Source organism: Dysidea avara, chromosome 3, assembly GCF_963678975.1.
Source record: "Dysidea avara chromosome 3, odDysAvar1.4, whole genome shotgun sequence".
Classification (NCBI taxonomy): Eukaryota; Metazoa; Porifera; class Demospongiae; order Dictyoceratida; family Dysideidae; genus Dysidea; species Dysidea avara.
In genome coordinates this window covers 47,938,436-47,955,027 of record NC_089274.1, presented here as the reverse complement: position 1 = coordinate 47,955,027, position 16,592 = coordinate 47,938,436, and the positions used below count along the sequence as shown (strand labels likewise).

General features: G+C 37.8%; 1 protein-coding gene across 4 annotated transcripts in view; it reads left to right on the top strand.

Annotated features, from left to right (window-relative positions):
* Positions 1–644: 644 nt before the first annotated feature.
* LOC136251376 (uncharacterized) overlaps positions 645–16,592 on the top strand; it is a 66,421-nt gene continuing 50,473 nt past the window's right edge. For 3 of the 4 annotated variants that reach the window (XM_066043822.1, XM_066043823.1, XM_066043821.1), the window contains exon 1: positions 645–761. In XM_066043822.1, the coding sequence (XP_065899894.1) occupies positions 737–761 (25 nt within the window). In that variant the 5' untranslated portion in view covers positions 645–736. The remainder of the gene's footprint in view (positions 762–16,592) is intronic. The other variant, XM_066043824.1, reaches the window with a different exon arrangement.

Here is a 16,592-nt window from a genome sequence, read left to right as displayed (position 1 = left end):
TATATACCAACCAATGAAATTTAACATTTCATGAGTTTTTCATTGTGTTTTCATGGACATGTCTCTGGTAGTGTATACAGTGTTGGGCAAGTTACTTTGTAAAAGTAACTAGTTACATATATATTACCATAGATCCTTTATACAGGATCTATGATATTACATATTACTTGCAACTGCAACTGCAACTGAACTATTTAGTTATACGGTTAGCTACATATTAGCTACCCATAAAAAAGTAACTATAATAATATTACTATAGTGTTGTTTTAGTAAGGCTTTTTAGTTTTAGTTCTAGTCATACTGTCAGTTTCGTCAATAATTTTAGTTTTAGTTATAGTAATTTTTCTTAATTTCTTTTAGTTATTGACTTAGTTATGGTTATAGTCTCTGTGTTATTTTAGTTTTAGTTATAGTTTTAGTTTAAAATGTGTGCTTTTTGTTTCAAAATGTTTATACATGCTGTGGATCCAAAAGACAAAAATCGGCTCGATTTGTAGTCTGAAGTGTAATATTCTTGGCCAACTAAATATCTGCCAAATTCTATCCCGAGTTAAATCGCCAAAAATTTATCTCGCTAAAATTTTGTATTGTACGGTATAAGCTAACCAAAATTTGCTGGTACCGTGGCATCATCTTTTCTGTCACGTGATCACTGTTACTCCCATCAGGTCCATTCAGTATTCATTATCGTTGCAGACAATAGAAGAGGAAATTTGTAGCACTGGAAGTCTGAACGATGTACTGCTGTTTGTCACGATTAGGTATGTAAGTGGTGTGACTTGCAATGTATATAACACACGTTCACACCTCTCGTCCAACGGATGGCGAGACGAACAGATGCACCGGCTCGCGAGTGCCCTTTGATTTGTTGTCATCCAGAAAGCAGCGGTAGGATCCAGTGAAGTTTTCTGTCTGCCTTTCCTTTAAGTGTCTAGCAATGCATTAAAGCTGGGTGTCATCATAGATTTTGCCTAGCTATGGTGTAGCTATTAAGGCTGGGTGTCACCATAGATTTTGTATGTATGATTGATTGGTTGAGTTTTTTAGTTTGGTGGTCATTCTTCCCTATCAGGGCACACATGCAACAATAAACACAGTACAAAACACAACCACTAGACAACCATGTTACACATACAATAATATAAAATCACTATACTACACAAGCTTATTTCGGTAACAGTAAAAGTCCTTAGCAGAGGATATAAGTTCATCATAATTACAAGTAACGTGTGGCATCAGTGCGAGAATTCCACCAAGAAGTGGCAGTTGAACGGAAAAGGTTTTTGGAGGTTAGCAAAGCTGTCCTTGCAACGTGTGTAATAACTATGTTGTGGTCTAAATAAGATTGGTGGATTGAGAACCAAGCATGGCTTACTGTTATTGTGATAGTAACGAAATATGCATCTATCAAAAAATTGTCTGCGTATTTTTGAAACCAAACACACAAAAACCCACATCAATTCCTATAACAGCTACTGGCTAGTGTACTCTTAATATGATTTTAAAACTTTCCTGGGTATTCAAAAATTTTGTAGGAAACTTGGCTGAATTCAGAGCAAAATTAAGTAGCTAGCTAATAGTTGGACCACCTTTGATAACTGAAATATACAAACATAGCTACGATATTCTGTTAGGTATAGATGGTATCCATTGATGACTCAGCACAAGGGAAATATATGAGTGGGGTGTGTATATACCTTGTATAGGTCTTCTTCCTGTAACAACATGCTTTTTCCTTTTAAGATGTTTTTTTCTATATTCATTGTGTGTGTCATAATTATTGTATAGCCATCATTGAGTGACTCAAATATGTTAAAATACTAATAATGTATACTTTATGCCCCATCAAGTCCCCAGTTGGTATAATGGGGAGGCATGAAGTAGGTTAATAATTTCATCATTCATCATCCAAATAAGATTCGATTTTAATTGCCATGGTAATAAAACTGACAACAAAATTATAAGTGGGCTGGCTCCTAAAGCAGCAGTGTGATTTTTGTTCATACTGGTATTGCATTTAATATACCCCCTGAACACTACCAAGACTATACAAAAGATAAATGCATAAATAATATATTAACAGCCAGTATGTCAAACCATGAATTGGAATTTAGTCATAGTGATTTATTTGCAACAGGATAAGTTTTAGCAACATGTACATATGATGGTTTAATAGACTATTCACAATCCTCCCATTAGTGATTTACCATGTAGGACACAACAAATATTTTTAAAGTTGATTATTCTTAGTTTCATTTTTATTATATTGCAACTTGCAACTTGACCCATGCCAGATTTCAAGTTCATTTATTTATCATACAGTACGATATTACTGTATAGTAGGGACCACAAAGGTGAGTAACTGAGTAACTGACTGACTGATGCTTTCAGACAAGCATAACTTGATAATGTCTAGGACTATGGGCTTGATTTTTTCACTGTTTGATGTTGTTTCAGCTGGACAAGTGCCTTTTGGAAAACAATGCATTCTTCATGGACCTACCAGTGTCCTCCTTTGTGTCCCATTCATCTTTGCTGACAGCAAAATGTGTTGATTTGGCGGTAGCATGTGATGGCTTCCCTTCATAACAGAAATCGTCTGTATTTTCATAGTTGCTACTTTGATTGCAGAGGTGCTTTTCAAACAGTTCTTGATTCGTACTGCTGTGTAATGGGTTGAACATAGCTGACAATGAAGTGTAACAGATACTTCACTTTTCAGACGATAATTGATAGCTGGGACAGCAGTACCATTTCTTTCTTTTGATGCAGTTTGCATAGGTGATTTTTGAACAATTCTTGATTCGTACTGCTGTGTAACGGGTTGAACATAGCTGACAACAAAGTGTAATGGATACTTCACTTTTCAGACGATAATTGATATAGCTTGGGGTGCACGGCACCATTTCTTGCGGTATGCATGGGTTCACCATTATTTACAAAAAAAAGTTAACACCAAGTACACAAAAATATTTGGAATTTTCAACTAGAGTAGGGACCATAGCACATTGATAAAAAGTACTGAAACAAGCTGGAGTAGTGCATGATATTAAATCACAGTAAAACAATAAGAATTGTTATATCCCTACTGTGCATTTCTGTTATGCAGGTATCTTAAGCACAGTAGGGATATAACACTTCTTATTGTTTTACTGTGATTTAATATCATGCACTACTCCAGCTTGTTTCAGGACTTTTATCGATGTGTTATAGTCCCTACTCTAGTTGCAAATTCCAAACTTTTTTTGTGTACTTGTTTACTTAAATGTTTTACAGCACATAAAATTACAAGTTAAAAAGTGTGCTGAGGGTCTACCAATATTCTGTATTGGTGGCCAGCATATTTTGATGTAACATATATCCTCCATGCATGGCTTTAAAAGGTACATCCATGAAACTGGCAACCGAAAGAGATGACATCTGGAGCTACTAGAAATACATGTTAATACAGCTAAATACAATATTAAAAAGTTTTTAACTTCATACCATTATCATTGACTCATGTTCTACATTCAGTCTTGTTGCATTCCTTGTAACTCTAATTAGCTAGTAATTTGGTAGCTTTTTTGCAATAGTCAGTAGAGAAAAAGAAGCAGCCTTTTACTAGCCAAAAAAAATACAGTAAGGCTGAATATAGAACACAAGTCAATGATAAGATTAATTATGGTTAACTTTTTTCTTTGCCACTCCAGATATCAGCTCTTTCAGTTGCCAGTTACAGTACTGCTCAAATGCAATGTCGTCTCGCAAGTGTGCAAGTGATTAAAAAACTCACTAATTAAAATGCGTGGTACCTGTTAGCTCACGAGTATTCATGCCAAACGAAATGGGATGAATACTTGCAAGTGAAATGGGTCTAGTGCCACACCCTTTAATTAGCAAGTTTTTTTTCGCTCACACTCTCGTGAGATGACTGTCACGAAGAAGAGACAAACAACAAGCAACCAACAACTAACATTATTTTACTCTCAAGTAATTTTCATATAAAACTAGTGGTACATATAGCAACCATACAATTACGTATTATAATAATGACATCATAATTAACAATAAATTAGTCAGTGTTCTCTTCATGACACTCCCGACACACTGAAAATGAAACAATGACTGCATCAGTACGCAACTGTTCAGTAATCTTTCTACGAGCATTAATAGCAGCCTTTCTTCTGCCATGTTTCTGCTGATCATCAATATCTGCACCAGGAGATGCCTCAATTGTTAGTGGATCATTGTTGTTCACTACCGATGGTATTTCTAGGGGATGAAGATGACTGATCGGTCTATCCAAAATACCTTTATTTGGCAATTGAAGCTTCACTGAACGTACTTGATTATCTCTACTTAAAATAAGTTCTTTAACCTTTGCTAATTTCCATGCCCTGCGTGGTATATGTTCATTCTTTACTAAAGCAATCTTGCCAATTTGTGGTTGTCGCAACACTTGTGACCTGGGACCTTTATGATTTAGTGGTAAGGTTTCCCTTAAGTTTAACAAGTAATCCTGTATCCAAGACTTCCAAAACATTTGTAACTGTTTTTGGTTCTTTCTCCAGTATACTAGTAATTCCTGAGCAGAATCTAGTTTTGGAATATATTCATCTGTGTCAAAAGGAATAGCATTGTTGTAGCTTCCCGTCAAAAAATGAGAAGGAGTCAAAACAAAGCTGGATTGAAAATCTTCATGTACGTAGGTCAAAGGGCGGGTATTTATGATGGCTTCCACTTCGGTCAACAATGTTATGAGCTTATCCCAATATAATACTCTCCGGCCCATTCCCTTTCTTAAGGCTCTCTTGACCATTCCTACAAGTCGTTCATAGAAACCCCCTTGCCAAGGGGCCAATGCTGTTGTAAACTTCCATTGGATTCCTTCATACGAGAAAAAACTCACAACTGTCTCATCTCTATATACCTTCAGCCACTGTTGATCTAAAGCAGATTTCACCAAACGGAACTGAGGAGCATTATCTGAAATTATTTGAGTTGGTTTACCTCTTCTAGCTATAAATCGGCGTAAACAGTCCAGAAACAATTGACCCGACAGTCCCTTCACAAGCTCCAAGTGAATCGCTCTTACAGCCAAGCATGTAAATAAACATACCCACATCTTTTCAAAAGCATCACCTTCCTTAACTTGAATGGGGCCAAGATAGTCCAATCCAACAAATGTAAATGGATCTGACTTGGATACTCTTTCTTTGGGCCATGGTGGCATATTTGGCAAACAAAAGGATTTTCCATCATGACGTTTACAAACTACACATTGATGCAGTACATGCCTGACCTCTGCTCTTCCTTGGGGAATCCAAAATTCTTCTCTGAGTTGGCTCAGAGTATGTGATACACCTGCATGAATCAGACGAACATGAATTTCTAGAATAACAAGTTGTGTGAAAAAACATTTACGTGGAAGTAGCTTGGGATGCTTCATTTCCTCACTAACATCAGCATTGGAGTATCGTCCATAACATCGTAAAATTCCAAATTGATCTGTCTTCAAACCAAGTTGCTTTTGCAAACAGTGCTTCTTATTATTCTTCAAAGCAAGAAATACATCATTAAAATAACTTTGCTGAACAGAGTAAATCCATAAAATTGAGGCCATTTTGATTTCAGTTCTAGAAATAAAACCTTCACTTAAACTCTCTAAAACAACTGCCATTAACCTGTGTTTGAACCTCTCTCCATCAATCTTTCTCCACACTTTCAGTTTAATAAATCTTAATACATACACTGACACTCTCAACAACTTTCGAAGAGAAGAGTAAAATGGTTCCCTCAACCCAAATAAAAACAGTTGCTTGTCATCAAGTTGGTCAACTCCAGCAACATTGGCCAATTCAATAAATGATCTGGATCTTCTTACTTCAGTTTCAATCTGTTCTAACTTCTCCACAGTAATCTCTGGCAGGTTCCAATCAGGCCATGATAAATGATTGGTTCCCAGCCAGGAAGGGCCATGCCACCATAGTGAACATTCACAAAGCTCACTCACTGATAGTCCACGAGTGGCCAAATCCGCTGGATTGTGACCAGAAGCAATATAGCAAAATCTCAAGTCCCTGTGTAATTTGATCTCCTTTACACGATTCTCTACAAATACAGATAACGGTTTTGTGGTTTTTATCCAGTGCAGTACACATCGAGAGTTAGTCCAAAGAACTTTCTCAACTTCATTTCATGCTCAACAAAACTAACAGCTCTCACTCCAATTAATACTGCTAGCAGCTCCAAACGTGGTATGGTAAACTTTTTAAGTTTAGCCTTTGATTTAGATTTTTCTTTTCCAGTAGGAACAAGACGCATCTTCGCAAAGACAAGATTTGTCTTTGCAGTTGTACCATCACAAGTTCTTAGATAAATGGTCGTAGCATAACATGTAGTAGAGGCATCGCAAAACACCAGCAACTGATTAACCCCTTTACTCTGGTTTTCCACAAGTCTTTTGATGCTCAAATTGGAAACAGAGATCAACATATTTAGTATTTGATTCCACTCCCTAACAAGATCACCAGACAATGGTTCATCCCATGACTTAGAAAGTTTCCATAATGTCTGCAAAAATACCTTTCCATGAAAGGTCACTGGTGTCACAAGTCCAAGCGGATCAAATATTTTAGCCACAATATTAAGAACATCCCTCTTTGTTACAACGCCATCCATCATTACTCTGTCCACTCCTGGAATATGTACTAAATCATCTTTTACATTCCACAAAAGACCAAGTACTTTTACTTTGCCATCAGCTGAAGAAACTCTCTCATCAGCTGAAAGAGATTCCAAAAATTCTACTGTATTTGAGTTCCACTCACGCAAGTTCATGGAGGCTTTCCTAAAAATTTCTTTTGCTTCCTGATAAATACTGAAAGTCTGCTCTACAGAATCAGTTCCAATAAGTACATTATCAACATAGATATTACTCATAATATCCAGAGCAAGAGGTGTACCTTCTTTCAGTAAATGATGTTTAAGTGTAGCACCGAGCAAAAATGGACTACATATCAGCCCAAAGGGGACTCTACAAAATCGATACACAGCAATATTGTCATCACTTACATCAGACTTGTTTATATCTTTCAACCACAGGAATCGGGTGACATCTCGCTCATCTTCCTGAACTCCTATTTGGAGAAATGCCTTTTCCAGATCAGCAAGGATGACAATTGAATGTAGCCGAAATCGTATCAGAAGCACAACCAGATCAGGTAATATCACTGGACCACGAAATAAACAATCGTTCATACTACTTACAAATCTTTGAGACTTAGCTGACGCATCATAGACAACATGAACTTTGGTTGTGGCCTTAGCTGGTGTAAGTACAGGGTGATGAGGCAAATAATGCTTTCTAGTACCACTTAATACAGAATTGTCTATTCTTTCAATGATACCTCCCTGTCTAGTTGTTGACAAATTATGTCATCATACTTTCGAAGAAGTACTTGGTCAGACTGAAGACGCTTGACCAATGATTTCATTCTCCTCAAAGCAAGAAGATAGTTATCAGGTAAACATACATTAGATTCTTTCCATGGCCATTTAATTTGATACCTCCTATCCTCAAACCGAACACTCTCACAAAACTTGTGTAATGCTAGATCGTCATCATTTTCTATCTTAGGGTCCGCAATTCCAATGATTTCAAGGGACCACAACTTATCCACAGGTTCAAATGTTCCAGATAAACAATGTGAAGTTGCTCCAGGCAACATAAAATTAACTGTAGATACAAACAATGTGCTGATTGGCAAATCATGGTCACCTCCTGGACATTTTGCCCGTAACTATGTATCCAAACTTTGAGGGCAACATAAACATCCCAGAAGGCAAAACTACTTTGTCGCCCCCAACAATTTCCCCAAAAAAATCTGAGCCAATCAGCACATCTATAGTTGTTGTCTCCATTACATTAGGAATAGAATCAGCAAGCTGGTCAAGTGAGATCAATCTTAAAAACTCAAGATCCTTTTGTAACAGTGGTCCTCTTTGAATGCACCCAGTGATCTGTTGAAGCACATTGGCAGACAGTGTCATAAAAGAACCATCATTGACCTTTACCTTAAATTTAACAACATATGTGTCAACATTCTTAGCCTTTTGTGCTCCAAATGTAGAAACTGAAAGATTTTCTTTATGCTCTGAGTGTAGCTTTAATTTTTGTGCAAATTTGGTGGTCATGAAAGTTCTTTGGCTTGCACTGTCCAATAGCACTCTAGCATTAATCAAAGTCTGCCCATCAGAAGTTTGGATGGGGACAATTGCTGTTTGTAGCAGTACTCTTTCATTCGAAGCTAACATTGTATGAGTGACATGAGAGCCAACTGTTTGTTCAGTAGGACTAGACTCATCATGTAAACTGTTCTTTGCAGAAGGTAAACTTGAACTATCAGCAACATCTGAAGCCCTATTATGCTCAGTAACACAAAACATGTTTGCTCCTTCTGGAAATTTATCAGGGAATAAACAACGGTTGTGGTAACCTTTCTTCCCACAATGATCACAAGCTTTCTTCTGTGAAATAGGACAACTTTGACAACATGTCCAGGTTTCAAGCAAATAAAACATCTCCCATCAAAACTCAACTTCTGCTTTCTTTCTGATAAATTCTTATACCTATCACACTGATCATCATAGTGGTCACCCTTACAGAAAATGCAGGGACGCATTACTATTCGAACACTCTTACTATCACTGATACTACTGAATACCTCTGCAGGGATATTATTGGTTGGATGGTAACCCTTTACATTTGTGACCTGATGGACTGGTTTGTCCAAACAACTTTTAGAATTAATGGCATACTGGTGAACATTCTCCTGGATTCTAACAAATTGAAAAATTGCTGATCGCAACATTTTCATATCCCAAACATCAGTAGGTTTCTTTGTTTCTTCTAATTTCATAACAACTTCAGTTGGAAATTTATAAAGCACTAATTGTATTAGCATTCTCTGATTATTTATGCTCTCACCTTGAGCCTCCAACTGCCGTAGTGTCTTTTCCACACAATCATAAGTTTTTTGTATCTCTGTAAACTTATTACATGACCTTGGTAAACTTTGTAATTTCGCATACCACTATCACCTCTTTTCTACCAAATTTATCCTTCAATAAAGCAATTGCAGTGTCATAATTTTTGTTGTCAATCGACAAACCGGAAATAGCTGTTGCTGCTGTACCCTTCAAAACACTTTTTAGGTAATTGAACTTTGATACTTTGGGCAAGTTCTGCTCATCTACCGATGTCTTAAACATGTCCCAAAATTCAGGCCATTGCTGTACATTTCTGTCAAAACAAGGAAGCTGCAATTTTGGCAGATTGACCTTAATGTTAGTGTCTTGACCTATGTTGCTAACCTTTGCTTGACTTGAGAGATTTTTCTGGGTCTCTAAAAATTGATTCTGCTGTTCAATTTTTCTTTCAATACGTTTAAGCCTACTCTTAAGCCGACTTACAACCTCACTAGCATTTATTAACACCTCAACATATCCTTCAGTACCTTCAGCAACTCGTGTATGTTCCTTTTCTTCTGCATCCTTGGCTTCTCCATGCATTTCCCTCAACAGCGAGATCCAATCGTGGTTACATCTTTCCAAAATAGAAATATTAGTGGAAAAACGGTCGATTAATTCCTCTACATTTATCTCTTCTTCTTCAACTTCTTTGTCATTAATAGGTGCCGAAAGAAGCTTTTCAGCATCCTGAGTGTATCTTAAAAGCTGCGCCTTCGACGGACCAATCAGCTTGCGTATTGGGCCAGACATCTCTGGCGACCCTGCTCACTGCGCCAAATCTTTGTCACGAAGAAGAGACAAACAACGAGCAACCAACTACTAACATTATTTTACTCTCAAGTAATTTTCATATAAAACTAGTGGTACATATAGCAACCATACAATTACGTATTATAATAATGACATCATAATTAACAATAAATTAGTCAGTGTTCTCTTCATGACAGACATTGTATTTGAGTCGTACGTACCATACTTTTGCTGTCATATCCTGTCTTAGCCAAGCTGTTCTTTCAATGAGGATTTCACTTATCAAATTCATTAGTAGTATGGATCAAGGCTATTTCCAGTGCTATATTACTTGTATCATGGGTATGCTGATGCAAAATGTTTTACTGCAAGTATGCAAGCCAGATAACCAACTGACTGGAAAACATTTCACCTGTAATAATGTACCAGCAGCATTTCAAGATGATTCAGCCTAGAATGTGCAGATAATAATCACCACAATTATAATGTAGCTGCACGCAGAACTTACTCATTTAACTATACATATCTAGATCAGTGCTAGTGACTGTCATGCTATGCTATTATAGGCATTAGGTTAGGACAACTTTGGCAACAAAACGTTATACAGTTGAGCTGGCAAAGACATACAGATGTGATTCTTAGGAGTCTAGGGGAATAACCCAGATTTTATAAGCATTGGAAAATGTAATTTATTGCATCACAATAAATTGAAGTTAACATGCATGCTGCAGTTGTAGGAATATAAACTTGCATAAAATTGCTGTGACCTAAGTGCACGCTATTACCTAAGGGTGCACTATGACCTAAGCGTGTGCAGTAATGTTGAAATGGTTTCAAGCATTACATGATCTGCAAACTGGTTTAACAGGTTTGGGTCACGTGACACACCACATTCTCAAAAAGTGAATGACCTAGTAAACAAAAGTTCTAATAAGTGAAACAGGACTGTTAGTGTTGCGTCACTTGCTATCGCCATGCCGGGGACAGTGGTTGGTAAAGAAAATGTGCCACTCAAAGGTGTTTTCTATGAGCGGAGCTACCATGGCCAGAAATTCTTTGTAGCAGTCGTTCCAGTCTACAGAATCAGTTAAAACTGTAACAAGAAACAAGGTCATCATTGCTGGAGATCCATTGTAACTGGTGAGCTCATTCCTTGTGTGACACGCGTTGCATGCGACGCACTAAATTGAATAAAAACTGTTTGCACAATTGCTATAAGACAAATGTCCCTAGTGGCATACTAGCTGAGTTCTTGATGTTCTATAAGAGGTTTAGCATAATTAAAGTGATGCTGCAATGAGTTGCATTTGTTCAGGTTTTGTCATCAGCTTTCAGGCTTGTCTGTTCACGTTTCATTGTCAGCTTCCAGGCTTGTCTGTTCAAGTTTGTCATAAACTTCCATCAAGTGTTGTCAGCTGTTGGGCTTGTTTGCTCGAGTTTAGTAATCATCCTTTGTTTAATTGTTATCTGGGTGTAATAAGGGGCAATTGGAAACTGGAAATGGAAAGTGGAAATGGTCAAATCGTCGTATAAATGTACCCTAGAGTAAAACCCTTGTATAGTGGTCACCTCACCTCTGTACAAAGACCACTTTGTAATTAGATCTCAAAGATGGCTAAGGCATACTGACCTTATAAGACCACTTCATGGTCACCTTTTATAAAGACCACCTTCTTTACAAAGACCACCTCTCACATTGTAATAATACCTAGGTTACAAATGTCTATTTCATGACTTATCAAAACAGCTAGGTCAGCTAAAATATGCTACACTCTTAAGGTCATCATCTCTTTATGAGACCTCATTTTTTGTTGATACAGTAGGTTGTAGTGTACTAGCCACATTTCACTTGCATGGACTAAGGACTTGACACATTCTGGTACAAACTCAGGGGCGGTTCCAGGATTTTTCAAGAAGAGGGTCTCTGAGCTGGGTGGAGGGTAACCCCCCTAAAGTTCACATAATTATACAACTCAGCACATCTGGCTTACAGTTGTGCATAGCATTCTTACATAAAATGTGCCCTTATAGGCAAACTTTAACAAGCACAATGTATGTATCTAGCTATAACTAGCTGGAAACCTACGCTGCTGTTTGTGCAGCTTATTGCTATACCATGCTATTGTAGACTTATAGCTTACTACATACACAACTTCCAGGCACATAGTAGTTATGATGAATGATGGAGCACTTGTCATCACACTTCTTCCTGACCAAATTGAAGAACTATTGAAGTAGCTAACTCCTGTGTCACTTTGTAATTTATACTGTCGAGTGTGGGGAACGGGATTCTATGTCTTCTGGGTGAGGTCTCAAGAACAGTCGAATGATATCACATGCCCATATTGACCAAAGGCAGAGTCAGGTGCATTACCAAAAAAGAAAAGTACCAGCAGTGAAATGCTACTTTATATAGAAGATTGACGTACCTTTACAACAATATCAGTGATTACAAATGCCATTGCTCCCTTGCAGCTGCCAGCTCTTCCACGCACAGTAAGTGTGTGTCTTCCACCATTTGCTGAACTTCAAACAATCCATATCATGTGAGCTATCATCACGTGATGTTATCGTAGTTAATTAAAATAGTTTGGGACTGCTCTATTAGAGTATATGACCTTTCGCGATGTGTTGCTTTTCTCTATGTACTTTCTGTCTTAGATTTCCTGTTTGTGGTTCAACCTGAGGGGGGTCTGAGACACCAAAGACCCCCCTGGATCCGCCCCTGATTAACTAAGCGATAATGGTAGATGACTTGAGTGAAGTATGGACCAAAATTTGGGAGATGACATTGATTGACCTCTTTCTATGAGTCATGAAATACATGTTTGAGGGTTATCAAATATTGCCATGTAAAGAGGCAGTCTTTATAAAAGGTGACCATGAAGTGGCCTTACCTATTTTTAGAACCTAATTACCTTAAGGTGACTAAATTTAGCAATACAATAAATTTAATAATTTTGTATATTGGTGAAATTAGCACATACAAAATGTAGCAATTTTATGAATTTGTAAATTGATGTAATGAATTAAGCATAAATCTTGCAGGTTTAGCGTGTACTAAATTTAGTGGAAAAACCAAAATTGCTAAAATCACTGAAGTTAGTAATAAATTAGTAAATTTAGTCACCTTAACGTACAATGTAGTCTTTGTATAGAAGTGGTCTTTGTACAGAGGTGGTCTTTAAAAGTAACACTAAGTGAGGTTTTACCCTAGGACTGTAAGAGCCAGCTGTTTTGATAAAGTCATGGATATTGGAATCTTAGCTATTATTACAATGTGAGAGGTGGTCTTTGTAAAGAGGGTGGTCTTTGTAAGGAGGGTGGTCTTTCAGTGGACCATGAAATGGTCTTATAAGGTCAGCTATCTGAGATCTAATTACAATGTGGTCTTTGTATGGAGGTGGTCTTTATAAGAAAGTGGTCTTTAAGAGGTGGCCACTAAACAATGTTTCACTCTAGGTATGTTTATATAACGATTTGACCATTTCCACGTTCCGTTTGCGGTTTCCATTTCCACTGTTTCCAGTTGCCCTGTAATAAGCTTTTACCATTAGCATGTTTATATGCAAAGCTAACATGTGCCTTGATCTTGCATGAGGTCTCACTATGTCTATTCTATAAGTTAATTTATGCTATGCATGCCGCTACTGTTGCTCATGCCTTAGTTAAGTGTTAGTGCTGCATGCTGCTATTGCATAAGGCACTGCTGCATGGTTATGCTGCTATTGCATAAGGTGATGCTGCATGGTTATGCTGCTATTGCATAAGGTGATGCTGCATGGTGATGCTGCTATTGCATAAGGTACTGCTGCTATTGCATAAGGTACTGCAGTTATTGCATAAGGTACTGCTGCATGGTGATGCTGCTATTGCATAAAGCACTGCTGCATGGTGATGCTACTATTGCATAAGGCGCTGCTGCATGATGCTGCTGCATGGAAGCTATTGTGCTATAATAACAATGTGTTATGTCATGATGATCTGCCAGACTGTAATTTTTCCTACTATTTAGCTTTTCTTCCCTACAGCTTAGGTTACTCACACTAGGCACTACTTATGTCTGATATCTGATACATACAGGCACTAGCTACGTAGGTGTTGGCTAAGGGTCACAGATGGTGTTATCAGGTGCATCTGCTGCTGGTCAAAACAAAACCAAAAATAACTCATAAGGGCTTAACGCTATGTACATTCACACTGTTAATTCTGCTGCTGAATGCTACTACTACTACACGAACGTTATCACCGCTAGTATTAATACTACTGCCTGAAGGTTTTTATTGCTGCAAAAATGCAATTAAGGTTATATGGTTTTTATTGCCGCTGAATAAACTTATCACTGCTAGTATTGCCACTGCTTGAAGGCAAATAAATGTAATTATGGCTATATGGTTATCATTGCCGCTGCATGAACTTGATAGCTACTGCAAGAACTTGATAGCTACTGCATGAACTTGATAGCTACTGCATGGATCATATTGCTACCACATGAGTGACACAGCCATTGCATGATCGCTATTGCCACTGCTGTTGCATTGAGAATGCTGCTGGATGATTGGCTGAGAGTGCTGCTACATGATGCACTGCTGCTGCTGCATGACCTGCTAAGAGTGCTGGTGCATGATGCACTGCAGGCCTGCGGGTGCTGCTGTTGCATGATTTGCTAAGAGTGCTTGATTTGATTTGATTTGTAATTTAAACTCAAACCAGTTTGCATAGCCGCTCTTCCCTGGTCGAGGGAACATACATACATGACAAAACACAAATACATAGACTTACAACCATGATAGTACATACAGTATAACATACAGACACATTATACATACATAATTTATACACACAATCAGTTAGTTAATAAATATGAAAATAAAGTGGAGGAAAAATCCTGTCCATCAACATGTGCACAGGAAGACTGTTCCACCATTGTGTGGTCTTAAAACGAAAAAATCTCTGAGTAAAGGAAAGATGGCAATGAACTGGCTGAACAAATAACACAGATGATCTTGTCCCATATGAATGTTTCCACCCAAACACAATAGGTGGTTCTAATTGCATATGCTGGAACTTAAACAAGTTATGCATATAGCACACAAGCTGCGATGATGAACCAGAAGCCCAAATGGAAGCCAGTTGAGTGTTGGATAGTGACAGCTGACATAATTGTACTTACGCAGATTCTTACAGAGACGTACAGCACGATTTACACAGTGCATCATGCAGGCCTAAGGGTGCTGCTGTTGAGTGAATTTATTGCTGCTGCATTAATTTATTGACTTTATTGCAAATGTTATATGGCTGTTGCATGAACTTTATTATTGCCGCATGTATATTATGGCTCCAGCAAAAAGATTTTTTATTGCAGCTTTGTGAAACATTATTGTGGCTGCATGAATGTAATCGCTGCTGTGAGCTTGAGGGTGCTGCTATTGCATGATTTACTGAGAGTATGGAGTACTGCATGATTTACTGAGAGTATGGAGTACTGCATGATGTACTTGCTGCTGCATGATACGCAACTGCATGATGTATGAGAGCGCTGCTGCATAAATTTTATGGCTGCTGCATGCATGTTTGCATACTATTACTGCTGTCACTACTATTGAACTGCAACTCTGCTGCAAGAATTTTGCTTCCGCTGTTTCATTGCTAGTACTGGTGGTCATTGCTGCCACTGCATGCATGTTTCTCACTATAGGTTTGCAAGTTATCACTGCTTCTGCAGACAGGCATGTCCTAACTGTTGCTTGCATGTAATACCATGCCTATGTGGCTGCAACACCATTCAGTTACCACCTAAGTTGTCTATTACTACCAGCTCATGCATTATCATTACTTATGGTTGTTTCAAAAAATTCATACACGCTGTGGATCCAAAAGACAAAAATCGACTCAATTTATACTTCTTGCAAACAAAAATTGGCTCGATTTTTATGCTGTGGCACAACAATCGACCCGATTTTTATCACACAAAAATCAACTCAATTTTTATCACACAAAAATTGACTTGATTTTTATCACGCAAAAATTGACTTGATTTTTATAACACAAAACTTGACTCGATTTTTATCACACAAAGATTGACTATTTTTATCACACAAAAATTAGCTAGCTACAAGCACATGGTTATTATAACTTCTAGATGATATGCACCATCAGGCCTCATGACAGGAATATTCATGGTGAAGTTACTGGAGTACATGTTCTGAGATGAGTGCCGATGTAGTGAATGAAATAGTACCTCAGTCGTTTAGGTTAGCTGTGCAGCAACTGGTTAATGACTGTGAGAAACATTTTAACTCGTAAAGCTTTTGCATCTCGACCATGTCTGCTGATGCTCTACTGAATTGGTTGGAATCTACGATAAGTACCGTTGAAGAAGGGATTAATTTACTATCAGCAAGTGTATTATTTTCTGCGGAACTCACCTTGTTGTCAACGTTTCGTATGAGCTTGGCAAGGTGTCTGAGGACACTACAGTATGGTATAAATGATTGTACCGTTCCACCAATCTGTATTCCATCGTCCATAACTCAGCATTATTCCGGTTTTAGGGAAAGACCAACCATTTTGTTGAATCTAGAAACAGTGGAACTCTTAAGGAGTAGCGGTTATACATGGGGTGAGATTGCAAGTTCACTGTAAGTTAGCAGGACTACTCTATGGAGGCGTTTAAGTGAAGCCAACTATGAGATTAAAAGATTTACTGATATTTCTGATGCAGAGAAATTACCCCCAATTGTGGACAGCAATTACTACAGGGGTATTTGAGGCAAAGATGTGTAATAGTGCAATACAGAAGATTGAGTAGCCAGAACTGACCCAAT